The 25,185-nt window shown below is 52.4% G+C and overlaps 12 protein-coding genes across 12 annotated transcripts; 7 read left to right on the forward strand and 5 right to left on the reverse strand.

Moving 5' to 3' along the window:
- Window positions 1-594: 594 nt before the first annotated feature.
- Window positions 595-3,436, reverse strand: J4E87_010842 (uncharacterized protein; the record flags this gene model as incomplete). Its single annotated transcript, XM_049382412.1, has 5 exons — window positions 595-2,133; window positions 2,186-2,211; window positions 2,258-2,451; window positions 2,499-3,359; window positions 3,405-3,436. 5 exons carry the CDS (start codon window positions 3,434-3,436, stop codon window positions 595-597), a joined length of 2,652 nt encoding a protein of 883 aa, XP_049227811.1.
- Window positions 3,437-4,209: 773 nt separating this feature from the next.
- J4E87_010843 (uncharacterized protein) lies at window positions 4,210-4,707 on the reverse strand (the record flags this gene model as incomplete). Its single annotated transcript, XM_049382413.1, has 2 exons — window positions 4,210-4,597; window positions 4,667-4,707. The coding sequence occupies 2 exons, from the start codon at window positions 4,705-4,707 to the stop codon at window positions 4,210-4,212; spliced, it is 429 nt and encodes a 142-aa protein (XP_049227812.1).
- A 708-nt stretch (window positions 4,708-5,415) lies between these two features.
- On the reverse strand, window positions 5,416-6,284 carry J4E87_010844 (uncharacterized protein; the record flags this gene model as incomplete). The annotated part of the gene is made up of 5 exons (XM_049382414.1): window positions 5,416-5,452; window positions 5,506-5,762; window positions 5,814-6,092; window positions 6,147-6,205; window positions 6,260-6,284. 5 exons carry the CDS (start codon window positions 6,282-6,284, stop codon window positions 5,416-5,418), a joined length of 657 nt encoding a protein of 218 aa, XP_049227813.1.
- Window positions 6,285-6,537: 253 nt separating this feature from the next.
- J4E87_010845 (uncharacterized protein) lies at window positions 6,538-8,725 on the forward strand (the record flags this gene model as incomplete). The annotated part of the gene is made up of 2 exons (XM_049382415.1): window positions 6,538-7,244; window positions 7,297-8,725. The coding sequence occupies 2 exons, from the start codon at window positions 6,538-6,540 to the stop codon at window positions 8,723-8,725; spliced, it is 2,136 nt and encodes a 711-aa protein (XP_049227814.1).
- An 808-nt stretch (window positions 8,726-9,533) lies between these two features.
- J4E87_010846 (uncharacterized protein) lies at window positions 9,534-9,965 on the forward strand (the record flags this gene model as incomplete). Its single annotated transcript, XM_049382416.1, has 2 exons — window positions 9,534-9,858; window positions 9,910-9,965. 2 exons carry the CDS (start codon window positions 9,534-9,536, stop codon window positions 9,963-9,965), a joined length of 381 nt encoding a protein of 126 aa, XP_049227815.1.
- Window positions 9,966-10,277: 312 nt separating this feature from the next.
- J4E87_010847 (uncharacterized protein) lies at window positions 10,278-11,708 on the forward strand (the record flags this gene model as incomplete). The annotated part of the gene is made up of 1 exon (XM_049382417.1): window positions 10,278-11,708. The coding sequence occupies one exon, from the start codon at window positions 10,278-10,280 to the stop codon at window positions 11,706-11,708; it is 1,431 nt and encodes a 476-aa protein (XP_049227816.1).
- A 1,522-nt stretch (window positions 11,709-13,230) lies between these two features.
- J4E87_010848 (uncharacterized protein) lies at window positions 13,231-13,985 on the forward strand (the record flags this gene model as incomplete). Its single annotated transcript, XM_049382418.1, has 2 exons — window positions 13,231-13,435; window positions 13,501-13,985. The coding sequence occupies 2 exons, from the start codon at window positions 13,231-13,233 to the stop codon at window positions 13,983-13,985; spliced, it is 690 nt and encodes a 229-aa protein (XP_049227817.1).
- Window positions 13,986-14,139: 154 nt separating this feature from the next.
- On the reverse strand, window positions 14,140-15,490 carry J4E87_010849 (uncharacterized protein; the record flags this gene model as incomplete). Its single annotated transcript, XM_049382419.1, has 2 exons — window positions 14,140-15,142; window positions 15,201-15,490. The coding sequence occupies 2 exons, from the start codon at window positions 15,488-15,490 to the stop codon at window positions 14,140-14,142; spliced, it is 1,293 nt and encodes a 430-aa protein (XP_049227818.1).
- Window positions 15,491-15,894: 404 nt separating this feature from the next.
- Window positions 15,895-17,370, forward strand: J4E87_010850 (uncharacterized protein; the record flags this gene model as incomplete). Its single annotated transcript, XM_049382420.1, has 1 exon — window positions 15,895-17,370. The coding sequence occupies one exon, from the start codon at window positions 15,895-15,897 to the stop codon at window positions 17,368-17,370; it is 1,476 nt and encodes a 491-aa protein (XP_049227819.1).
- Window positions 17,371-17,849: 479 nt separating this feature from the next.
- Window positions 17,850-19,682, forward strand: J4E87_010851 (uncharacterized protein; the record flags this gene model as incomplete). The annotated part of the gene is made up of 2 exons (XM_049382421.1): window positions 17,850-17,913; window positions 17,968-19,682. 2 exons carry the CDS (start codon window positions 17,850-17,852, stop codon window positions 19,680-19,682), a joined length of 1,779 nt encoding a protein of 592 aa, XP_049227820.1.
- A 523-nt stretch (window positions 19,683-20,205) lies between these two features.
- J4E87_010852 (uncharacterized protein) lies at window positions 20,206-21,747 on the forward strand (the record flags this gene model as incomplete). Its single annotated transcript, XM_049382422.1, has 1 exon — window positions 20,206-21,747. The coding sequence occupies one exon, from the start codon at window positions 20,206-20,208 to the stop codon at window positions 21,745-21,747; it is 1,542 nt and encodes a 513-aa protein (XP_049227821.1).
- Window positions 21,748-22,437: 690 nt separating this feature from the next.
- Window positions 22,438-24,113, reverse strand: J4E87_010853 (uncharacterized protein; the record flags this gene model as incomplete). Its single annotated transcript, XM_049382423.1, has 5 exons — window positions 22,438-23,086; window positions 23,136-23,518; window positions 23,576-23,865; window positions 23,940-24,005; window positions 24,107-24,113. 5 exons carry the CDS (start codon window positions 24,111-24,113, stop codon window positions 22,438-22,440), a joined length of 1,395 nt encoding a protein of 464 aa, XP_049227822.1.
- Window positions 24,114-25,185: the final 1,072 nt, after the last annotated feature.

The following is a 25,185-nucleotide window of genomic DNA, read 5'->3' on the forward strand; positions in this document are numbered from 1 at the left end:
ATACTTTATTATAAGTAGTAGTAGAATACTTTATTATAAGTAGTAGTAAAATATAGTAAAGCTTTAATTTACTATATATTATATAATAATAACTACCTTTTTAACTAATTTAAGCTATTCTACTACTATTATATACTTATATAGCGTCTAAAAAGTATAAAATAATTTCTAAAATTATATAATAAAATTCTCTACTTTAATTAGACTATAATATAATATATTTTATAGCTTTTAAATATATTATATTTTATAGAATATATCTTACTACTATTATATAAATTACTTATTACTAAACGTAGGTATATAATAGGTTGTATAATGTTATATTCTTAGTGTTATATTAAATACAATAATTGCTAAATAGGCTCTTACTCTAACTCTACGCACGCGAGCTACTTTTAGTTAGCCTACCTAGTGCGCGATAACTGTAGCACATCTTAAAAGACTAACTAAACAAATGGTTAAACTTAACACAATCACGACTTATAAGTTGTAGTCTCAGCGCCTGCAGTCCTCGCTAGAGTGATCTGTATTGCTTTTACTATGCAAATCCCATGCCATCACATTCTTCCCTCACAACTTCACCATACCCAGTCACGCATACCCATTCGCCCCAAGCCACTCCCTAACAACCCCCGCATCCCTCTGCGCATAAGCCGCATAACTCCTAATCGTATCATCCACAACCTCCAGCCCCTTATTATACCCCCTCGTATCCTTCCCCTTGAAGAACTCCTGAATCTCATCCGCCACCTTACTATCCGTAAACTTATTCAATCCAAACCTGAGGAACCTCTCTAGGACAACCGGGTTACCAGCAAGCGCAGGATGCACCTTGGAGTCCCAGTTATCGCGAATGTAGTGCCAGACCTCCGGGCGGACCTTTGAGTTGTTGGCGAGGGCAATGGTGGAGCTGTGCTTGTCTTGCATGGCGACGGCGTCGGAGAAGACAAAGTCCATGACTTGCTTTGCGAGGTCGGGGGTTTGGACGCGGCCGAGGGAGCCGAGGCAGATTTCTTTGCCGTCGATGGATGTGGTGTGGAGGTATTCGTTTTGGACGGCTTTGAGAGCTGGTTCGCCGCGGTTCTTGATGGCGGTGGCGAAGACGGCGCGGCGGAGGGAGGGGTGAATGGCCTTGTTGTCTCCGTTGATGTAGGCGTCGAAGCGCTTGAGGGCCTCGTCGACGGTGGCTTTGTGGCCGACGATGCCGGCGGAGAGGATGAGGCTGGCGCGAAGTTGGCCGACGAGGTAGTTCTCGCCGTCCTTGAACTCCCAGCCGACCTTTTCGACTGCTGGGGTGATGAGCTTGAGGTGGTACTTCCTCAGTCCCTCGCTGATGTCTTCGCTGCCGGAGAAGACACTGCGGACGTTGCCAATGTTGGTCAGAATCTGAGACCATACAAGGTAGTCAGACTCGTCCTGGAAGCGCTCTGCCAGTGCGAGGAGACCAGCGGTGGAGCCGTAACCTGCTACTGCGTTGGCGTAGGCGTCACCTACGAGGCCAATCTTGTCTTGCACGGTGAGCTGATCGCGGTCCTCTCCGAGCTTCTTCAAGCGGTCCGCAGGGTAGTTGGTGCGGTAGAAACCAGTGAGGTCCTTGTTGAGCAGGTAGAAGCTGTCGCTGACGTTGCGGATTGTGTCTTCCTTCTGTGTCATAGCAGTGGTCTCGTGAACAGACGCGCTGGAAGCTGACTCGCCACTGTGAAGGCCAAGCGGAATCCACCAGGTAGTTTGATCCTCTTCGGGCTTGACGTTACCCGCAAGGAGGAAGCGCTGTTGACGCAGTCCAATCTGACCAGGCTCTTCAGCTACGGTGACGACTGGGAAACCGATCCTGCGAACCCAGAGGTCCATGAAGGTGTTGACGTTTTGACCAGACGCCTTGCTCAGGGCAGACCACAGGTCGTTGGTAGTGGCGTTGGAGTACTGGTGGGCCTTGAGATAGTCGGCAACACCCTGCAGGAAGACCTTCTCGCCAAGGTGAGCGCTCAGCATGCGGATGACTGAGGAACCCTTGAGGTAGGAGATGTGGTCAAAGATCTGGTCGACCTCAAGACCGTCGTATACGGGTACTTCGATGGGATGCGATGTTCGTAGCGCGTCAAGGGCGAAAGCTTGTTGGACGGATTCAGTCTAGAGAAATAGTCAATAGGCGATAGTAGATACCTCGAGATTTGTGACGTACGACAAACTGTCCCCAGACGTTCCATTCTAGTGGGAGTTAGCAGAGTTCTGATGTAGTAGTGATTTGGCGTACCTGGGTATAGATGGTCAATGGCAAGCCATCCGACCCATGTTGCGAAACCTTCATTGAGCCAGAGCTCGCTCCACCAGTCCATGGTGACAAGGTTACCGAACCACTGGTGGGCAAGTTCGTGAGCAACAACGTAAGCGACCCTGTTGCGGTAGCTGTCGGCAGACGTAGCGGGATCAAAGAGTACGGCAGTAGTTCTAGTTACGTTAATATAGAGTCCAGTCTGTCCAAGCGCGTAACGCACCTGTAGGTAATGAGACCCCAGTTCTCCATAGCACCGTGCGAGAACTCGTGAACAGCCAGCAGATCGACCTTGGGAAGCGGGTAGTCGATCTGGAAGACCTCGGAGAAGTAGTCGACAATCTTGTGGCAGTTGTCCAGAGCAAAACGACCCTGCTCCTTCAGACCACGGGTAGTGTAGACCCTGACAGGAATGTTCTTGCCGTTGTACTTGCGCTCGGTGAAAGCCTCGACGTACTCAAAGTCACCAATGGCCCACGCCAGCAGGTATGTAGACATGATGGGCGATCGCTCGAATACGACAGTGTGGAAGCCGTCCCGCTTGCTGGGCTTGATCTCCTTCTCGGGCATGTTGCTGAGGGCGACCTGGTCCTTGGGCACTTCGAGCTCGACATCGAAGGTAGCCTTCAGGTTGGGCTCGTCGAAGCAGGGGAAAGCGCGGCGGGCGTCGCAGGCCTCGAATTGGGTGCTAAACATGTAGTGGAACTCGTCGTCCTTTGCGACGGAAGCGGGGACGTCGCCCTTGGGCTTGTACTTGGAGCGGTAGAAGCCAGCCATGATGTTGTTGACGAAGCCCTCGAACTTAATCTCCAGCTGAGCTTCGCCCGAGTAGCTAATCTTCTCGCCAAAGTCGAGTGTAACCTGTTGCCTCTTCTCATCGTATGAGATGTCCTTTGCTGACAGTGTCTTGTCGCCGGCCTTTAGCTCAGCAGTTTGTAGCTTGAGCTGATGTGCGTTGAGGACGAGGGTGTTGAAGCCATCTTCCTTTGTGATCTTGGTGGTGATGTTGACGGTACCCTTGTAGGCAAACTTGCCGCCAAATTCGAGGTCGTGGAGGGAGAGGGCGTAGTGCGAAGGTTTGGCCCTGGGATGTTAGCTTGGTTATAGTACTGGAGAGAGATCAACTAACCATGCGGGGAGGACATCGCGATCTGAAGCCATGTTGACGAAACTGCTGGTGACTTCGCTCTGGCAGAACCTCTTTTGTGCTGCAAACGTGTTTGTGTTTGCTACGGCAAGCCTCGGTCTTGGGCGTAACTGGGTACGTGGGGCAGACGGAAGCTCTCTAGCTGCAGAAGAGAAGCTTCTAGAGCGGGTGAGGTGGGTCGGGGAGAGTGAATGCGATACAGCAGAATACAGACGCGTCGAAGGATTAGCTCTACACCTCAATTGTCGAGAGCAGAGTCTCGCAGAGGCAGATAGAGTAGCCAGGATGAAGGTCCGCGGGGTAGATAACCTCAAGCGAAAGAGGAAAGAGGGGTGTCAATGTTTCAATTGGACTGGCATGAGATGATGCGTGTAGGCTTAGAGGGGAAGGTGCGCGTGCGGCACGCCGAAGCGCCCCACCTAGGCTGAATCCCTGCGTTCGGCTTTAGCGCGGGGTCTTGGGTGCATTTATCTAGATCCAGATGGGAGGATGCTGGAACGGCATTCCATCTTGCTGTTCTTTTATGTATGCGTTGTGATGGTTGAAGCGCGTTGTCCCCCGAGGTCTGCAGTGCCCTTCGCTCTCCATCTGCTCGAAGCATGTGTATCACGCACAAGCTGATGAATATCAATCCTGAAAGTGGTATGCCATTGACGCCTGCAAATGCTTCAGTATACGCCCCAGCCATGCGATAGTATCCTTTCCACCACGCCCAACAGCCACAAACGCCTCGCAGACCTCTACATTGCAGACCCGCACCCCCATCTCCCCAATCGACCACCCCCATTCAAACCCTAATCAAAACATCCAAACATTGTATCCTCCACTCCTTCTTCCCCAACAACCCCTTAACCCACTCATAACTCTGCCCTCCAGCTTCACTCCCGTGCCCTAATCCAACCCTCCCCCTAACCCCCTCAACCGCCCCCCTCACCACCGCCTTAGCCGTATGATTCGCCGCCTGCGCCAGCACACCCGCCGTCTCCGCAACAGTGCCATTCAGCGCCAGCTCCGCGCTATCGGACAGCGGCGCATCGAACCACGGGGTGTGGAAGTCGAAGAGGGCGACGACGAGGATGAAGAGGAGGAGCGAGCAGTACACGCAGGGTCGGTTTAGGAAGTAGGTTGCTGAGATGAAGAGGACGAGGTAGACGGGTGAGGCGTGCGTTCGTAATCTGCGGCGGGAGGTGTTAGGGAGGGAATGCGCGTGGAGTGGGAGAGAGATGGGGTGGGTGGGTGCTTACAGGAAGAATAGGACGGGGATCCAGCTGCGGAGGCAGAACATGGCGGGTTGGTGGGTTGTGGGCGTGACGGTGGTTGTGTGTACAGTATGTAGGGAGCCTGGCGTGCGCACGCTGCAGCCCTAATGGCCCTGACGTATTCGTCGGTCGGTCGTGTGAGGCGCGCACTTTACGGCGATAACTGAGGCGGAGGCGATAATCGTCGACGGCGGACGTGGATGCGCTGACTAATGCGATAAGTCGGCGAGGCGAATGGGCAAAGTGAAAACAGCGAGCGGACGAAGAAATAGCAAAAGGGTTTATTAGGATAACAAAGTATCAAAGGTAAGAGGGCTGACGGCTGCGAGATCCATGGATGGTGCGGAGCCCTGGCCGCCGAATTAGCGTCCGCTGATTGGCAGTGCGCCTCCAGGTAAGCATTCGGCTCCCCTTGATGCCTCGAGCCTGCAGTCGGTGGCGCACATGCATGCGCTGCTTTTCTCCTGTCTCAGCCTTATCGCTTGCATGTTCAGTACACTCCTCTGACCATCTCACGTCTATTCATTTCAAGGTATCTTCCTACATGCCCATTCACCCTTGTGTGATGTCGTCCAACTCGTCCAACGCCCAACCAGCCAACTATCAGAGGCTACCTCCTTCCATAAAAATGCCACAAAACGCCCACCTAACACAAATATGCCCAGATACGAAGCAGAGTAGGACCGAACTCGGCCGCCAACAGCAGAAGGGAGCAGCGTCCATGCGCGCGCGGTCTATACGGGCAGATTGAACTTCTTGCCTTGGATAACCCTAAATGTTCAATTAGCATGTTGATGCGCCTTCATCGGTGGTTGGAGACGTACTTGGTGTAGTAAATGTAGAAGAAATCAGAGTACAGGATCGTCTGGATGATGCCGGCAATCACCGCGATCGGGTCGTAGAACTTGGGCACCTCGAAGAAGTAGCGGTAGATCCAGTTGGGGATGTACAGCGCCCGGTACGCACCCAGCGCGAACAGGTAGTGTGTCGTGATCGTTTCCGCCTCGCCGGTTCTTTGCAGCATGAAGAGCTGAGGCAGAATGGCGACTGATTCCAGCCAAATGGAGAAAGCCCAGAGTATCTATATCAGTCAGCACCTTCCTCTTCCATTACGAGTCCTGCTGCTACCCACCTCAGAGAACGTGTATTTGTACGGAAACAGTATCGCCAGCACCGCGCTCGCTCCCAGCAGATATTGCACCTTGAACGTGTCGAGATTCGGGTCGTGCGTCGGCTTGTAGTCGTTGAGCATGAGGTAGACGGTGTAGGCGGATGTGCTGATGAAGATGATTTTGAAAATGGTATTGTAGAGCGACTTGGGTTCGTAGAAGGTCCACAGCAGGTCGACGTAACGCGTGAGATAGACCATCAAATAGAGAAATTGTGACTTGAACGAGATGCCGGACGCGCTCTATGCCGTGTCAGTATATGCGGCGCATTACGTGTGCAACTCAGATTGACGTACGCTCGACACCTTCATCTTATGCAGCAGAATCAGGATGGATAGCAGGTGGGATAAATCCCCTAGACGTGTTAGCACATCATACTCAAAACATCATTTGGTGTCGCGAGGCCTACCCAGCAGTCGGAAGAGGTTCATCATGGCGGTGCGTGGGTCGCTGGTCGCGGCGAAAGGAGCGGCAGAGGTTTGGCGACGTGAGGCGTGGTGGGCGGTGGTTGTTGAGTGCCTGACATAAAAGACACGTTCCGCCAGCTGCTTCACGTAGGGATGGAGCTGTGGAGCCTTGCACGCCAAGACATGCCCCTGCCGCCAACGTCATCCCGATCGCCGCTACTTCCCGCAGCAGTTCGCACCACTGTCGCCATACACTCACCACTTTCACCAGCAGGAAGACATGGCTTATCTTCTTGAGTGGAAGGATATCCTCAGGCCGATCCGCGATGGTTACCGACATCTGTTTCCCACCCCGGACACTGGGCCTACGCCGGAAGAGAGACGCCATCAGCGCGCATTAGATCGACTGAAGGGCTTCGGCTACTTCGATACCTTTGATCAATTGGAATCGTGGACCGAGGCTGACTCTGACCCTCTGCAAAGAGCCAATACGCCGTTGTTACGAGCGACTGGTAGAGTTCCAACCGACGACCGCAAAACTGGTGTTCTATTGATCCATGACTATTCTGGCAACTACCATGACTACGAAAGCGTGCAGACCATCGGTGTAGACAAGGAACTCTACTCGTGTGAATATCTCCAGTTTGTTGAAACTTTTGTCTACTTCTCTCATAAGCTAGTCTGTGTGCCACCACCCACATGGACGAATACGCTTCACAGGAACGGTGTGGAAGCGCTGGGCACCTTCTTGATTGAACCGCAAACTGAAGGCTCGGAACGGTTGTTGAATCATACGATAGAAGAGTCGGGAGATCTGAACTTTCCCATGGCGAAGAAGTTGGCCTCCATTGCAATACACTTCGGCTTTGACGGCTGGCTTATAAACATCGAGAAGCCGTTCCCAAGCGACGCGTGGGATCCAGAGGTCCTTGAAGCGTTTCTACGCCAGCTTAAGGCTGAGCTAGGGGTCGATAAACGGCTCATATGGTAATAATCTTACATCCACTACCACCATGACTGACACATGACTCTGTCCTAGGTATGATGCGCTCACCACTACCAATAAAATATCTTACCAGAACGCGCTGACCAGCTCCAACCTCAAATTTGCTGACGCATGCGAAAACCTACTCACCAACTACTGCTGGACGGATGTTGATGTTTCTGAATCAATAAAGCTCGGACAGTACGCTGGCTATTTTGGCCCTTACGCTAAAGGCAAGAAGAAGAATATCTACTTTGGCGTGGACGTCTGGGCACAGAACAAGTCTAGTTTTACCCACCCTCGCGTCACATATCCTGAATATGGGGGCGGTGGTACAAACACTGGAGTCGCATTGGCCAGACTCTCGGATACGGGTCAATCGGTTGGCATCTTTGCACCAGCATGGTCGTTCGAGCATTTCCCAGGCCACGAGCGGGACGTCGAACGCACTGTCTGGGAAGGCACGCCACTACCAGAGGGCATCGATTGCACCTGTGGGGACTGTGCGTCGCGTCATCCGCCGAACAAAGAGCGTCCAATCCTACATTCAGCCAAAGAGCGCGTGGCAGGTTCAGAACATTTCTTCTACACCGACTTCACCCGCGCATTCTCCCCACATGATGACGACGCAAGACACCTGTTCAACAACCACAACACACATTCGCAACTGGGTTCGCAATCCATCCTCCCACGTCCAGCCAGCCTCTTCTCCGAAAGCGAGGACGTTACACTCTCGCATCATATAGAACACTCTCACAACCAAAACATCCTAGTCATCTCCTTCATCTCCTTAGTCCCACAACAGCCAACCGAAGACTGCGACGTAGAAGCCTTCCTTCCCCTCTACAAACTCGACATGCCAGCCGACGGATCCTTGCAGCTTTCCATGGTGCTAGACAGCTACGAGGATCCTAGACCACCAGAAATGGAGGACATGACTTTTCTTTTGTACTTCAAATCGGGTAGAACGACGCATTATCACACGGTGCATCTATCGCGGAAGCCGATCGTGTTGCTAGATAATGTGCCCGGAGCGAGGATAGAAGAGCTGGGTATACAGGTTAAGGGTCCGTTGATGGGGACTTTACGTGGGCCTGTGAGGTTAATTGGTTTCAAGGAGATTTGCATCTCGCCGGTAGCTGATTTGCCGGAGAGTTCTTCTCTTAGGATAAAGGAAGTACGGGTTGAAAAGCGCGGTGAAGGGGAGAGTAGGCATGTTAGACTGTGCTGGGACTACGAGGATGACATGGAATCTGAGCGGTGGAAAATCGCGGATATGCCATGGAGTCATGTCACGGGTCCTTTTTCACACTTTGAGGTGAGAAGTAATGGGCTGTTGGTGGGGAAAGCGTATGCGCTGGAGCTTATTCTGAACGAGGAGTTTGTTGAACGGCATGCTGGCCAAGAGATCGAGATTGAGATCACAGGCATTGGCTTCGACGCGCGTACACTTGCAGAGACGAAAGTCGAGTTGCAGCTGTAACATGGTTGAATCCACTTCCTTCCACGGTACTGCGGCGACGCAGAAAAGACGAACCACTCACGACCTCCGACATTCACGTGACACCTACCTAAAATTAAGAACCCGGTTTAGACGCGCCAACCTACTATGAAGGCTGAGTTAGCGCACTATAGGTATATAAACCTCCTTTCGTTACCCTCTTTTTCTCAAGCCAAACACTCCTCCGTCATGCAGGCCCCACAGAAAGACCAACCATCTCCTTCCGAATCGGAGGAGGAGGGGAGGAGGAGGGGCGGTGGTGGAGGTCATCTCTATGCTGGCTTTAAGTCTATCGGGAATTAGGGTGTTGGTGAGTTACAAAGCTACCAGACGCGTTGGTTGATGTCAATTCCATCAACATCTTCCCATGGTACTGCGGTGATGCAGAGTAGACGAGCCACTCAAGACTTCCGAAATTCACATCACATCTACCCAAATTCAAGAATCCGGTTCAGACGCATCAGCTTAGCACGAAGGCTGAAGTCGCGCACTATAGGTACATAAATCTTCGTTTGCTACCCTCTTCCTTCAAGCCAAACACTCCTCCATCAGACAATTCTCACAGAAAGACCTTCCATTCCCTTCCTAATCGGCAATGGGAGCCCCCCAAGAAAGTCTTGCCCCATCGACGATGAAGATAAACGCCCTGAGGATCGAGTGCGAACTCTACCTCAACAGCTGCCCGGGGAGATCGAACCTAGCCCCAAATACAGGGATCAACGGTTGCATAACAGAGTTTCTTGAAGGAAAGTTTGACGACAATAGCGAGGCCCTAGAGATAATCACCAAAATGGTTTCGTATCGCAACACTACGATGAGGACAGCAACAGAATTGTTGACCCTGGCGGAGATACCCAAGCCGAACGGGTTAGACTGCGCACAATTCGACTTTGAGACTTTCCGAAGATCGCAAGCATGCAGAAGTAAGGATGCCAAATACGAACATGCCTTCAGGCAGGTCGCTCGATTCGACACGGGATTTTTCCCTCGTCCGGATAACAAAGAGGGGAGGCCGTTTGTTAAGCCGGTTCAGTATGTCGCTGCGGCTTTGACACTGGATGATGCTACCGACTCGAGCGAGCAGATTGCAGATGCGGTGCAACGGATTAGAATGTGTATGTATATGAGCTCCGTTACTGTGGGATAGCGCTAACGATGATATGCAGGCTACGAGAAGATGCTCGTTGACAAGACCACCAAGGAAGTCGATAACGCTCCTTAGGTGAGCTAGGCGCGTAAAAGCATCCCAACACCAAAACGCGTGAACGCGTCTCGAAACTTTGGTGGTTGGGCAAGAACGGGACTAGTGTGTCGACTACGTCATCGATACCTCCGTACCTTTCACCCCGGTCAACGACCCTGCGTGTATTCGTTTCTCTCGTTTCAGCCAGGATAACGCGCGTGTATAATGAGATCTCTTGTCTATAGATTAGCGCAATTACCAAATTCTCCTTTACAAAGTCTATATTCGCCACGATCATCGCCACTATTCGCCCGGTTCATCCAAGCCCGGCAATTCCACGCGTCGACGATGATGTCGAGCCCAGCAAAACGTAAAGCCGAGAAAGATATATCGCCACCGAAACCGAAGAAGACAAAGACAACGAGAAAGACGAAGACAGAGATTCCTGCATATCATCGCACCCCATCAAGACAAGACGAGTCTGGAGAGAATGTCTGGCCGGCACGGAAAGAGCAGATTGAACGTGCGCGAGAGATCATTCGACAATGGTATACCACTAAGCACTCGATAGAAAATGTGTGGACACTAACATCACGCAGTGCTGAAGCGCAAAAACCAATCGTCATCATGCCCGATAAGGATGCGGACGGGCTTTCCTCTGGCGCTATACTACATCATACCCTCACCGCACTAGGTTTATCACCTGATCTCATATCCGTCTACTTCCCACCAAAAGGCTCTAATGTACACGATGAAACCACAAAGCAGGCCCTGACAGCTATCTCGCCATCCTACATCTTCATTCTAGATCAAGGCAGCCGGAAGACACCGCCTGTCATCGACTCACCCCACACATGCCTGGTAGTGGACCATCACTTTGCAGATGAAGGCGGCTTTCCAGAAGGCAGCGATTACGTGACAGCTCATGACTGCCCACCTGTGGCAACCAGCGCACTACTCACATACACAATCTGCCTCCCGCTTCACCCAGACTTGCACGACAAGATATCCTGGTTAGCAGCTCTAGGAACGCACGGCGATCTCGGAAGCAGCATAAAATGGGAACCCCCCTTTCCAGACATGGTCGCAACATTCAAGCAACATCCCAAAAAGTCCATCAACGATGCCGTAGCCCTGGCCAACGCACCACGCAGAGCAGCAGCCTACAACGTGCGCGACGCCTGGGACGCCGTCATCTCCGCCAGCAGCCCCATCGATATTTCAAAAGCCGACAAGCTGAAAGAAGCGAGCATGGAGGTACGACGAGAAACCGAACGCTGCACCCACACAGCCCCCAAGTTTTCCGCCGACGCCACAATCGCCGTCCTGACGATATCGAGCGCCGCGCAGATCCATCCTGTTATCGCTACACGCTGGTCCGGCACGCTCAAATCGAATAAACTCGAAATCGTCATGTGCGCAAATGAAGGCTACCTACCCGACAAAGTCAACTTCTCGTGTCGCGTTGCCAAGTGTGCGAGAGCGCGGGAAGGGGAGGAGAAGGTCGATATTATTAAGAAGCTGGAGGGTATTGTGGCAGGCGATGAGGAGCTGAGACTGAGGCTTGGAGAGAGCTTTGCGAGGGGTCACAAGGAGGCTAGTGGGGGCATTGTGGGGAAGGGGGAGTGGGAGGAGTTTAAGAAGTTGATGGGGGTTGGGGAGGTGAAGAAGAAGGAGGCAGGTGGGAGTGGGAAGAAAGAGAAGGAGAAGCCGGCGCAGAAGAATACGCTGGCGAATTACTTTGGGAAGAAGGAGAAGAGTGTGAAAGTGGAAGGGGCTTAGACTTTGGAAGACGGTGGTACATTGGACGTCTTCTTCCTTTCTTTCGAGGAGGACCAGCCGATCGGCATTTCGACTACGCACGGAAGAGGCGTGGAAGTAAACCAGGTAAAATCTGCTTCGCACGTCGTCTGGCGTCAATTTCGATACGGTTGCGACGCCAAATGCTTCCTCCGTTGGCATTCTCACGCACTGTTGATCGTGCCATCACGGAAGAGGCGTGACAAAACCCGGATGAAGACAGTCTCGCATCCACTACGTTCCGCCAAGACCAAAGTTAAACACCATCCAATCTATCGAAGATTCGCAATCGAACAAAACTTGACCAGAGGCGTCGATGGCGCTCAGGCGCGTGTCTCTTGGCCGTTGGCCTTCATTACTCGTGTCTTTGAACAATTGCAAGGCGAAAAGAAACTAAACAACTGCGGGCATCGACGAATTCAGGGCAATGGTGGGTATTCTAGCATTTTCAAAGCGTTTCGAATTGAATGATGACTAGCCTCCTGAGCGGCTCCAAGGGTGGGTGGAGGAGGCAGAGGTGACAGACATCTCACGCAGTTCAACGTCCTCTCCGCACACCATTTTCCGCGATCGGCTTCTGTAGTTCATTTCTTTGAACAATTGCAAGGCGAAAAGAAAAAAAAACACCAGTGGGTATCGACAGACACAAACCAATGGTAGACGTTGTAGCATTTCAGATCGTTTCGGATTGAATGTCGGCTAGCCTGCTGAGCGGCTCCAGGCCCAAATTGCCGAATGATCGGCATTCTCGAACAGGAACATGAGAGGATCATCACAACGACCTTTCGAGATGCCGCAGACGCGCAAATACCTCAGGTACAACGGATGAACAACTGCATTCCAGAGCCCAAAGATACCACACCTTAGAGCAGCCCACATGCTCACGCTTACGCGACGATCTCACACCACCCCAACCCAGCCGTACCACTGACCACCATGACGCATATAATATACGACCTCCATATAGCCAAGCATCACCGTTGCAGTCCGAAACCCAAAACCCGCGCCCATTGCGCCATGTGACATCGGTACCAAACCACCAATGCCGTGCCCAATGAGGTAAAAGGCTGAAACCTGGGGACATGCAAGTTCAAAATCTCTCCATTTACACTTCGCCTCCGCTTTTCCTCTTCCCGGCGAATGAGCGCGTGTCGTGCAAATTGAGTGCTGACGGCCTGACGGGGCACGCGCTACCCGACAGGTGCCAAGAAAGCTTGATGGCAGTGCCATTAATCTATCTAAGTGATCGGGGCGAGAACGATGAAGATAGTGGTTGGGAGCCACGACTAGGTGCGGAGATGACGAGGGAGGAGTAGGTACAGCGGCCCGGGTGGAGCCATATCGTCGCTCTTAGATTGCTGTGGTGAAGTGTCCCAAGGCGCATGACACCGAGAATCGAAAGGGAATAAATACTGGGAGTGCCGGCTGGAGTTTGGTCGAGAAAGAGAGATACAGACCTGCATACCCTTCACTCATTTCGCATCTTATCCCATCGACGTTCAGCATGAAGTACGCCACTGTTCTCCTCGCCACCGCGGCGACCGTCTCCGCCCACTCCACCTGGCAAGAACTCTGGGTCGGCAGTGAAGATAAGGCTGGCACTTGTGTGCGAACAGTCAAAGACAACAGCCCCATCACCAGTCTGACCTCTCCCGACATGTTCTGCGGACGCGGCCCAGCTTCTACATCAGGCGTCTGCGAAGTCGCTGGTACGTCCCCTATTTCCACGTAAGACATATCGTACAGTATTAAACATACTAACAAACCCCCCCAGCCGGCAGTTCCCTAACCGTCGAAATGCACGCCCAACCCAACGCACGCTCCTGCTCCCAACCCGCCATCGGCGGCAACCACTACGGCCCCGTCTTCGTGTACATGGCCAAAGTCGCCGACGCCAAAACCGCAACCTCTGGCTCCTTCTTCAAAGTCGCCGAAGACGGGTACACCGGCACAACCGCGTCCTGGGGCACCGAGATCCTCAATGCCAACTGTGGAAAGCGCGCTTTCACCGTGCCCAAGAACATTGCGAGCGGGGATTACTTGGTCCGCGCCGAGGCGATTGCGCTGCATGCTGGTGCGAATAACCCGCAGCCGTATGTTAGTTGCTTCCAGGTCAAGGTTACCGGGGGTGGCAGTGCGACGCCGAGTGGGGTTAGCTTTCCTGGGGGGTATAAGACTAGTGATCCGGTTTTTACGAAGGCGATTTATGATTCTAGTTTCAAGTATGTTAGTCCTGGGCCGGCGGTTTACTCTGGTTGAGAAGGGTGTATGAGACTTTGATGTGGGAAGGTCGGGCATTGAGGTGTAGATGAGGTGTAGAGAGGGATTTTCTTGTAAATAGTTGACATTGAGTTGTGTATAGAATGAGGCGATACCATACTATCACGATTCTTCGAGTGCACACTGCATTCCCTCAGTCCCTAAACTCCCCGTCTCTACCCTTCTCATCATAACTCAGCACCGCATCAAGCAGAACCTGTGCTCCCAACGCGCAATGCTCGGGACTCGTGTACTCCTCCGGATTGTGACTTATCCCCCCTTTGCTCGGCACAAAGATCATACTCGTTGGACACACTCTGCTGGTCCACGCACTATCATGTCCTGCTCTGCTCTTCATCTGCATAACCTGACGTTCACCCACCAACCCCACTGCCGCCGTCCTCACAGCCTCAATACAATCCGGATGGAACTTCGATTCGGGCAATCCCCACGTACGCTCCACGGAATACGCAGTCGCATTATCTTCTTCCTTGATAACTTCATCGAACGCCCGTAGGATCTTCTCAGAAAGTTGATCGACGAGGTCATCAGTATCGCATCTAACATCCACCACAAACCCCACGCCAGCGGGTATAGTAGCTTGTGAACTCGTATCACTGCTGATGACACCCACGGTAGCTACACCCAGGCCAGTCTGTACAGCGGTGTCTCTTACGGCAGTGATGAGACGCGCAGCTGTTACCAAAGCATCTGCTCTTCCTTCCATGGGCGTTGTGCCTGAATGGCCTTCTCGGCCTGTGACGCGGATGGCGAACCACTTCATCCCTTGTACACTCGTTACGATGCCTACCTCTTTGCCTTCGCGCTCAAGGATTGGGCCTTGCTCGATATGTAGTTCGAAATGCGCGGAAAGATTATTCTCGCGGTAATCGCACGGCGTTGGACCAAGGTATCCGGTTTCTTGCAAAGCAGTTGCCATTGATATTTTGTCGGTATCGCGGAGAGCGTGGCATGCAGATAGATCCGTGGTACTGTGTGTGCTCCAAACACCGGATGCCATCATTGCACCAGGGAAACGCGCGCCTTCTTCGTTGGTCCAGTTTATCAGGGCGATGGGGTGGTGGGTTTGGACGTTGTTTTCGTGCAATGTGCGGAGTACTTCTAGGGCGGCCTGGACGCCCAAGATGCCGTCGTATCTATATTCCCATCAGACTTTGATAACTGTGATGTTTCCTTGGGTGTTGGTTCGCGTACCTCCCGCCTGCTGGTTGCGTGTCCATGTGACTACCCATGCCAATTGGCGCTTTGTCTGTAGCGGTACCTGGGCGTATGGCGAAGATGTTTCCCATTTGATCAATTTTGATGTCGCATCCCAGACTCTTGCATTCGCTGACTAGCCAGTCTCGAGCCGCTTTGTCGGAGGGGGTTAAGGTTAGGCGGCACATGCCTGTTGATGGCGCTGGGAGAGCGCCGTAGGAGGTGCATGTTTCTTGTAGTGTGCTGTTTAGCCTCTCGCCGTTAATCTTGAGAGGTTTGGAAGACATTTGAAAGTGACAGTAAGTCTTGTTAGGTCAGAGACGAATGTAGACCTCGGAAGGGTTGCACATGGTGGATAGCATCGTCCAGGTCGCATCAGCTACATCCGACGCGTCGGCGTGCAAAAAACGCGTCTTCATCATCTATGACCAACGCAAATGACTGTGCAGGATATCGGCATCATTCTCGAGCGCGTTTATACGCGAATAAGCGTTGTGGTTGATAAGAACGAAGACGGCAGGAAGGTGGGGTAGCGCGAAAGAGGGGTCGAGATACGCACCTCACAAACCTGGACTAGCCGTCTTTTCACCACCACGATAACCGCTGAGATGTATCTTCCCGTGATCGTGTATTACTGGGAAGTATATTCCGTGTTATTGTTCTGCTCGGAAAAAGGTTGAAAAAAGCTGCAATGGAGTACGATCTAATCATCATCAATGGAGTGGTCGTGTCCGAAAATGAAGTTCAAGAGTGGGACATCGCTATCAAGGACGAGAAGATCGCAAAGGTAGTCTCAAGAGGAGGTCTGAAAGATGCACAAGCCACGAGAACAATAGATGCTGAAGGCGGCTATGTGATGCCGGGAGGCGTGGACGCTCATGTTCATCTCCAGGAACCTCCATTGTTTGGAAATGGCTCAACGGCAGACAACTACGAGACTGGCAGTCGATCGGCAGTATGTGGTGGTACCACTACCATGGTGACCTTTGCGCCACAAAAGAAGACTGAGGATACTCTTCTCGACACTCTGGCGGCTACTCACGAAAGAGCAAAGGACAACTGCTACATCGACTACTCATTCCATATCATCGTCGGCAACCCTTCAGAAAGGGCGCTTTCAGAGTTCAAGATCCTGCGGGAGGAAGGCATATCTTCACTCAAGATCTACATGACCTACGAGGCCCTTCAACTGCACGATGGTCAGATCCTAGACATCCTCCTCGAGGCCAGGAAGCAAGGCATAACGACCATGATCCACGCCGAGAACGGACAAGTAATCGATTGGATGACCGCGCAACTCGAAAAGAAGAAGCTGTTCGCGCCGAAATACCACGGCTCGTCCCATCCGCCCATGGCAGAGACAGAAGCCACTTACCGCGCCATTAGCTTATCAGAGTTCATGGACACTCCCATCCTCATCGTTCACGTATCCACGCCCGCAGCAGCCGCACACATCAAAGCAGCGCAGGACCGCGGCCTACCCATCTACGCCGAAACCTGCCCGCAATATCTCTTCCTCACGAAGCTAGATCTCGACCAACCTGGTTTCGAAGGCGCAAAATGCGTGTGCTCGCCCCCACCCCGCGAAAGCGAAGCAGACTGCGACGTCATCTGGGAGGGTCTCGCAAACGGCACTTTTACCATCCTTTCTTCCGACCACTGTCCCTTCCGCTATGACGACCCTGAGATGGGTAAGAAGTCCAGCATCAGCGCAGAATACCCTCTAGGGCACTTCAAATACATCCCCAACGGCTGCCCTGGTATCGAAACACGCCTTTCCCTCACACTCAGCGCGAACCGGCTCAAGCTTACTAAATTCGTCGAAGTCACATCTGCGAATCCCGCAAAGCTATACGGTCTGTACCCGAAGAAAGGCGCATTGATAGAGGGCGAGTCGGATGCTGATATCAATATTTGGTACCCGGATGGCAAGATGGAGGAGTTTGAACTGACGAACAGTATGTTGCATCATGATGTTGACTACACGCCTTTTGAGGGGAGGAAGCTGAAGCAGTGGCCGCGGTGGACGCTGTTGAGGGGGAAAGTGGTTTGGGATAGGGATAATGGCGGGTTGTTGGGGGAGAAGGGGTATGGCAAGTTTACGAAGAGGGATACGAGTAGTCTTGCGAAGCCGATGAGAGAGGGGGAGTGGGTGTTGCCGCTGTAGGTGTGGTTTGTGGTGATGCGCGTGCGCCGTAGTATTGGGCTCGCAGATTTGTTATCGACGCGTCCAACGTTCTTGATTCAATTGTGACAGAAAATGTCGCGTGCAACGCGTAGATTTTTGTTTGTGTCTCCAGAATCTATGCGATATTTTAGCTATGAGCGAACGGCTGGGCTTGCAGCTTGATGTTTGCCGCGGCTTGATCCTTATCTTATCAGCCCCCCTGTGCACCTCGCGTTCCACCCCATTCTTGCTTCCACCTTCCTTTGCGACAGCCCCTACATCGCGCGTATCTCCATCATGTTACATCAAGCATGCATGACTAGCGGCACGCGGTGTTCTTATCAAAAACGCGGCTCCTGCTTGCCGTTCCCGATGCAGTTGTCAGCCCCATGAGGCTTATAGCCTGCCAACATGGGTGTTCCTAAGCTTGAGTGACCTTACCATATGCCCAAGCTGTATATATCCGTCTTGTAGCCAGGATGGCGGCTTCAGATGTTTCGGCAGAGCATGTAGATGTACTCGTGGTAGGCGGAGGGCCAGTAGGTACAGAGTCCCAACATCTATCTGTTAGGCCATCATACTGACACGCATTCCTAGGCCTCATAACCGCATACCAACTCGCGCGCAACCTCCCTCGTTCTACACACCGCATCAAGATCATAGAACAACATCCCAAGTCCTCTCAAGACAACTATGGACGCGCCATCACCCTCTTTCCAAGATCGTCGGAGCTGTTAGACCAGCTGGGCTTGGCCGACGCCCTCGCCCAACAATGTTTCGCATGTCGTGAGACTGTCAACTACGATAAGCATGGCAACGAGGTCGAGGGAAGAGGTTGGGCGTTCATGGAGAACATGAAGGATACCAAATGGGACTTCGCGTTGGTGCTACGTCAGAAGTACCAGGAAGAGGTGTTTAGGAAAGCTTTGGCTAAGGAGGGGGTACAACTCGATGCGCCGTATACCCTGGCAGGTATAGAGATTGTAGACGGGGTTGAGATGGGTGGATATCGCATACTGGCTACAATTAAACATGGCGAGACGAAGGTGAAGAGCGTAGTCAGATGTCGATATCTGGTCGGCGCAGACGGTGGGCGGTCTTTCGTACGACGAGCGATGAAGATTCCCTTCGATGGCTCCTCCAGCGAAGACAAGTGGGTACGCGTCGATGGCGTTATCGAAACCGACCTCCCCAAACCGCGAACGTACTGCGCCATCGAATCGCCGACACACGGAAACGTTCTCTGGGCCGCGTTAGATCGAGGCGCCACGCGCATTGGCTTTGCATTCACGGCAGAGCGTCAGAAAGCATACAAGGTGTTTGACGAAGAAGCCGCCGTCAAAGAAGCTATCGCGTCAGTCAAGCCGTTCAACCTCAAGTTCAAGCAGGTGGATTGGTGGACCATCTACGTTGTCGGGCAGCGCATCGCGCGCTCATTCTTCGTCAACGACTGCATCTTCCTCGCCGGTGACGCATGCCACACCCATAGTTCGGGTGCAGCACAAGGCATGAATACCGGCATGCATGATGCTGTCAATCTCGGTTGGAAGCTTTCCCTCGTGCTCCAAGGTCTCGCCAAACCCGATCTGCTACACTCGTACGAAGCGGAGCGACTCCCCAACGTCCAGCGACTGATCAACTACGACAAAGACATCTCGCGCCTCATGACGATGCAGTTACCCGAGGACTGGACTGGCGACCCGAACGCCGATCCAAACGAGGTACTAGGCGTAGTCATGGCTGAAGCAGCGACGTTCAGTAGTGGGCTGGGTATATATTACGAGCCAGATTCCTACCTCAACCTCACGCAGAGTTCGGGTGTATCGTCCGTACAGCCCGGTCAGCGCGCACCGGATGTTACGCTACAGAAACCTGCGACTTTTGAAGCTGCGCGACTACAGAGCGAGACGCCGAATAAGGGGACGTTTTATATTGCGCTATTTGCTGGAGAGGTGGCGCGCACAAAGCTCGCTTTAGCGTCGTTCACTGCTGCAATGTCTGCAGTGCCTTGGCTTGATGATGGGGATGTTCCGATATCGTGTCTTTCCATCATCGCAGGACCCGGTGGACCGTCAGCGTATGAGACGCTGGGCGGTATGCCGTTCGGTCGTGTGTTCTACGATGCGGATTATAGTGCGCACATGCGCTATGGTGTTGCGACTGATAAGGGTGCCGTGGTGGTATTGAGACCTGATGGGTGGGTTGGCACGGTCGTTGAGCTGGATGGGAGTGCGGGCCAGAAGCTGGAGAGGTACTTTGGACGCTTTCTGCTTGCTGCAGCGGGGTGTCGCAAGGCTGAGGCGAAGTTGTAGAGGTACAATGAACTCTTTCGAACCCTGTCAGTCAACTCACTCACATTGGCAGGCCTGTTTGATGATCCCACGGTCCGGCTATGTTTTTTCAAAAGCTGCCTCATTCGAGGCAATCAGCCTATCTTTTCATGTTTTCGCGACTGTCCAATTGTACGGCCCAGCGGACAAGGCTGAGGTTCTTATCTGCCTTGAGGCTCATGCGACTATACCTAGTTACGATGCGGAACCACACGGTGATCGCTCAGGTTGGTAGGCGACAAGACTGGCCGTTTTTTAGTGGCTGCCTAAATGCATCAAGTGCTCAAAACAGCCCACAGCCAACTGTTTGGTGCCTGGGGGAGGTTTTCAAGAGCACTGTATGATCTTGTTACTCCGCGGGACATGGTTGTCGCCATGCAGACCTTGGAGGGACGCGTGGGTGTGGTGCGCTTGGCAGCTGAGCTGAAGCCTTATATGCTTTCAAGCTACCCAGCCTTGCGTCGTGGTTCTTCATCTTTTTCCTCACAAATCTGCTCATCGTCACATGCCGACTATGGCGGAACCATTGTCGGACCCGGACTTTGACAAATTCACCGACGAGATCAGTTCTTTGTACCCACAAGACAGCTTCGGGCCCGAATTCTTATCCAAACTTGCCGAACTCGTCGAACTCGCGCGCGGGGGTGTGTTGGTCTACGACGCTGAATTGAAAGGTCTCCACAAACAGGAGATTTGGAGTGCTACTTTCAAGGATGTCCCCGATATCATGTCTTTTCTCCAACGTGCGCCACAAGCTTTCACCAGTATCAACTTCCTTGAGTTCCCATTCGACAGTCCCGAGTACGATCTGGTATTTGCGCTAAGAGTAGCCTTGAGGTTCCTTAGATCAGACCAGTCCCAATCCTTGTCTACTGGTGGAACGCAATGCTCGACAGATGGGAGATTGTTCTGTTCGTCTGACAAGCATGCAATAATATTCCGGACACCCAGCGGCTCTGTGCCATTTTTGAAACTCTCGCTCGATGAGATTGAGTCTGAGGGCATTGAAAGACGATGGCTGGCGGTAGTAGCCTATGACAAGGCGGGCAAGTGGCCGGAGAAGGAGATTGCAAGATGCAAACGGCGCATGGAAGAGTACAGATATACAGAGGACCACAATCCAAATACAAACGAAGCAGCACCCTTCGACGCCTTCGCTTCTATGCTTGAGGGATTTATAATGCTGTACATGGACGTTGTTGCAAGAGAGGCAGAGGGATTCATGGCAGCGATCCAAAGTGTGGAAGAATCCCTAGCATCCGATCGGACTTTAAGCACCTTACTGCGGGAGCTCAATGCTATCAGCCATAAGATTAAGGACTCCAACCTAAAAACAAAGTTTGCGTTCAGTACCGATGCCGCAGAATGGGCAGCCGATATTCTGAGGTCAATTGAACCCAAACACATGCGGCGGGACCTGCCGGGGTTCACTCGATGGATGCAGAAGAACCATCCAGATCGTTTACGGGAAAACATTGCGGAGGTACGCCAGCAAATCAATGATGCCATCGCGGAAAGGCAGCAGAAGAGACAGGAGCAGCTTCAACACCGAGAAGATTCTCGAGCGGAAAGGGAAGAGAAGTTTCTCGAAGAAAGCATCAGGATTGCCGAAGAGACAAAACGCGACAGTCGAACTATGCGCGGCATAGCCTGGGTTACCATCGCATTCCTTCCCGCGACCTTTGTGTCCTCATTCTTCGGCATGAACTTCTTCAACGGTATTGCCGGAAAAGTCCCATTCGATGAGGCCAGCCACAGCGTCTGGCTTTTCTTTGTGGTAGCTATACCAATCAGCGCGGCGGTACTGTCCACGTTTTATATCTGGGATGAAAAAGAGGCAAAGAAGGATACTAAGAGGAAGGAAGAAGACGATGAAAATCTTGTAGAGAGTGACGACAAGAACGAGAAGATCGAGACGACCATCCCGACGAACATCCCTGGCGAACCACCGTTGTTGACTTACCAACTCGACAATGTACACGCTCAAAGTTCCTCGCGAGAAGACTTGGAGTTCGAGCGCGAAGCCCGAAAGGACGAGACGGAATAGCCGCACGGGCTTCAAAAGACAAACCTCGCTGATTCGAGTAGAACACAGCACATTCCAAATACACAGGAAGTCGCTCCAATTCTCCACTCTCAACTGTCAATGTCTACGCAAAATACACGCGCGCATACGTCCTTAAGACTCCACCACAACCCCGAACCTCCACCGAGCCACCAACCCCCTCCCTGCACCTCCTCTTAGCCTCACACAGTGGGGCCTGATCTACCGAGCCGGTGCGGGTCTCACGACCCACCCCACCCTAACTTCCTACGCTGGCGCAATGTCGCGATTCAAGAACCGCCGTAGCTGGCTTGTTTTCCTGGCTGGTCTTCTTGGTGCGGCAAGTGGGCGAGGCGTGCCGGCACGCGTCAGGCCGCTGCGCTGGTGCTTGAGTCGTTGGCTGTCGTTGTGAGGTTGGCTGGCTTGGATTTTCTGATTACTTATGGTATTTGTAGGTTTTCGATAGGTGGGGATGGCTGTTTGGGGGTGCGGCGGGTTGGTGGGTTGGTGAGCTGTGGCGTGGTGACCGATTGAAGATGCCTCTGTGTTGGTAGAGCGCCTTTTGAGGGGTGCGCAAAGCGCGAGAACATTGTACGAGGGCGATAGCACTTTGGGGTTACAAGTCGTACCTCGATGCATTAAGATGTATTATTGGGTATCTGCCAAAGTTCATAGATCGTAGAGCGTCGCGCTTCAAAGCCACCTCCTCGCATCCAACGACTTCTCCTTCTTATGCTGAATCGGTGGTAAAGCCTGCAAACTCGGATGCGAGCTCCCCCGATCAACACTGTATTCTGACTGCACCATGATGCCTCCCATTGGGGAGCCCACCACCGGCGCCGGCGCCGCAACATCGGCCAACGGCTGCACATCCTCATTCGATTTGAACGACCGATCCAGTGATCCATCCGATGAGTTCTCCGGCGAATTCCTATCTGTGAGGACTCCGTCTTTTCCGCCCATGCCAACGCCCATCTCGTACTCGTCTAGGCGGACGAAGTCGTCTTTGTCCATCTTACTCCGGCCCAGAGTGCTCAGTTGGGAGCGATCGGTCTTTGGTAGCCAGATGCGGGACTTGAGGTCTTTGCTGCCGTTGTTCTTCTTGCTGCTGTTGCCTGAGTTCTCTGCGTAGTAGTATTGACTTGGTGTCTTCTGTTTGGGCCAGATGCGTTCGCGGATGGAACGTTGTAGTTGGCGAATTGCGGGTGCGCAGGCGACGATGGCGCCGACGTGGGCTTCGATGGCGGACCAGTATCCGATGGGTAGATAGTCCCAGGTTACGTTGGTGGTTTGCGCGAACTGGATCATGTATTTGAGGCGGAGGATGCTGACGATGGTGACGCTGAGGATGTGTTAGTTGAGGCAAGGTGAGATGTGGGAACTAGACTTACAAGCCTCCACCGAGGAACATGCACATGATGCCAAACTTGCGTCGACGGGTCATGGCGAGCTTGCTGAGCTCTCTCATGGGTATAACAATGACAACTAGATCGAGAAGGATGTTGACGGCGGCAGAAGCCCAGGCATCGGCGTTAAGGTTGATGCATTTTCCGTGATGCTCGCCGTCCCAGTGTTCCCACGCAATGCGTATCGGAATACACTGCAGTGCGGTCGCTGTGACGAACGCGATGATGTACATGATGCAGATCACGATAGTAACGTGGATGACGCGTCGGAGGCCCTGGTGAGGGAAGATGCGGAGGTAGAAGAGCAAGACTGCTATCTTAGTCAATGCGATCGACGCAAGGTAGAGAAGCTCCGTATAGTAGAAGATCTATCATCGTAGATTCATTAGCGCAGGATCTTGGAATGTGCAGAACTCATTACATACCTCAAGAATCTTGGTGATGTTTTCGAAAGACACCATCCACATATCCGTACCCAACCCCAAAAGGTTCAGAAGGTACGCGCATATCGTGAGCGGGATGATGAGTATGATGGCCGCAGTCATAACCCAATCGTCGATGCCCCAATTTCCGCCGAACCAGGGAAGGCGTGCAATTACGCGTAGAATGTAGGCTCCCAAGGATAGTACTCCAAAGACTATTGTAGTGACTGTGCCTTGTTTCGTCTTGTTGCGAATGGGCGCATCCATCAACTCAGTAAGAAACCTTTTCGCCGCTGCGCAGGAAATTAGCAGAAAGTTCAACGAGTGGATATGAGAGAGGACCTACTCAGTGCTTCTTTTGGCTTACAGCTAGCCAAGACACATTTGCTCAAGTCATCGAGAAGCTTCTCGTTGCCTTTGATGCAGTCGATGTCTGTGAGCTGGCATGTTGATGATGAGATTATTGTGAGGGTGCAATCTAACTGTATGACCGTAATCAGTATGGAGTCTTGTGAATCGACATGGCTTACATACCGCGCATGGAGGCAGATTCTTGACCGCAGACGCAAGCACATCGTTTCCGCTCTGACTTTGCGCAAAAGACAAAGGCGCAAAGACGAGGCACAGTAGTGCGGAGAAGAACTTCATGTCGGAACCCGCATAGAAGGAGGCTGTACCCCAGATTGTTTCCGACAGTACGTATCGAGACAACGCCGTACGAGAAGCCCTGCGCGAGAAAACAAAAGAGGAAGGAGAATTATGTTAAGCGACGGATTGCGGATCAAACAGGGTAAAACAAAAAGCCATATGAACCAGGATAGAAACAGGGGCTTATACACGGCACGTACAGGTTTCCCAGAGGCGGCAATGGACGTCAGAATCCTAGCCTCCCGAACATCAAAGCACTGTTAGTATGTTACAAGCACCACGTAGTGCAGCTGCCATCCTCGTCACGGAGTGTCTTCCAGAAGGCGCGCCACACAAAACGTGCTCGGCCGCAATCGGCAGTCTATGAGCTAGACGGTGCCCTGACTTTAGTTCGTTGCTGTGCCGCTGCTACGGCGAATTCCACGTGGATCTTGAGCCCAACGAGCGACAAACCCTCCGATGTTCTGCCTTTACCTTTGCTGGCTTCATACGTCGAATGTGTCGGAAACTCGCTCGCATACTTTGTGTATGAGGTATGCCGTTTGTGAGTGTGGAAGATTGTGCCAAGATATGTACGACGCGCTCAAGCGAAATTATCGGGGCCGGTAGCTGTATGAGCACCCATGTTCTCACAGTCCTGAATGTCGGCCTGTTAGGCATCACAAGGAGGTGAACATGATGCGAACCTGATCGGCGTTTGACGTGGCAATCATTCTGGCGTTCTGCCAATTGCCACAAGGCTTGCCTAGTGTATACAATTATAAGGCTTCGCTAGTGGAAAAGCCCTCGAACAGTTCCACCACCAGCAGTGTCGATCATCGGAGGTACATGAACCCGGTGAAGAACGGTATTCCACTGCTCCCAAGTAATGGCAATCGTCTTTGCGAAAACGTGGTTCGGCCCTGCATGTGAGTTTTAGAGTTTAGCTCGGCATGTAGATCTAGTCTAGCACGGTCTTTAATAAA

This window comes from Alternaria ethzedia (genome assembly GCF_023757985.1).
Source record: "Alternaria ethzedia strain BMP 0044 chromosome Unknown scaffold_58, whole genome shotgun sequence".
Lineage (NCBI taxonomy): Eukaryota > Fungi > Ascomycota > Dothideomycetes > Pleosporales > Pleosporaceae > Alternaria > Alternaria ethzedia.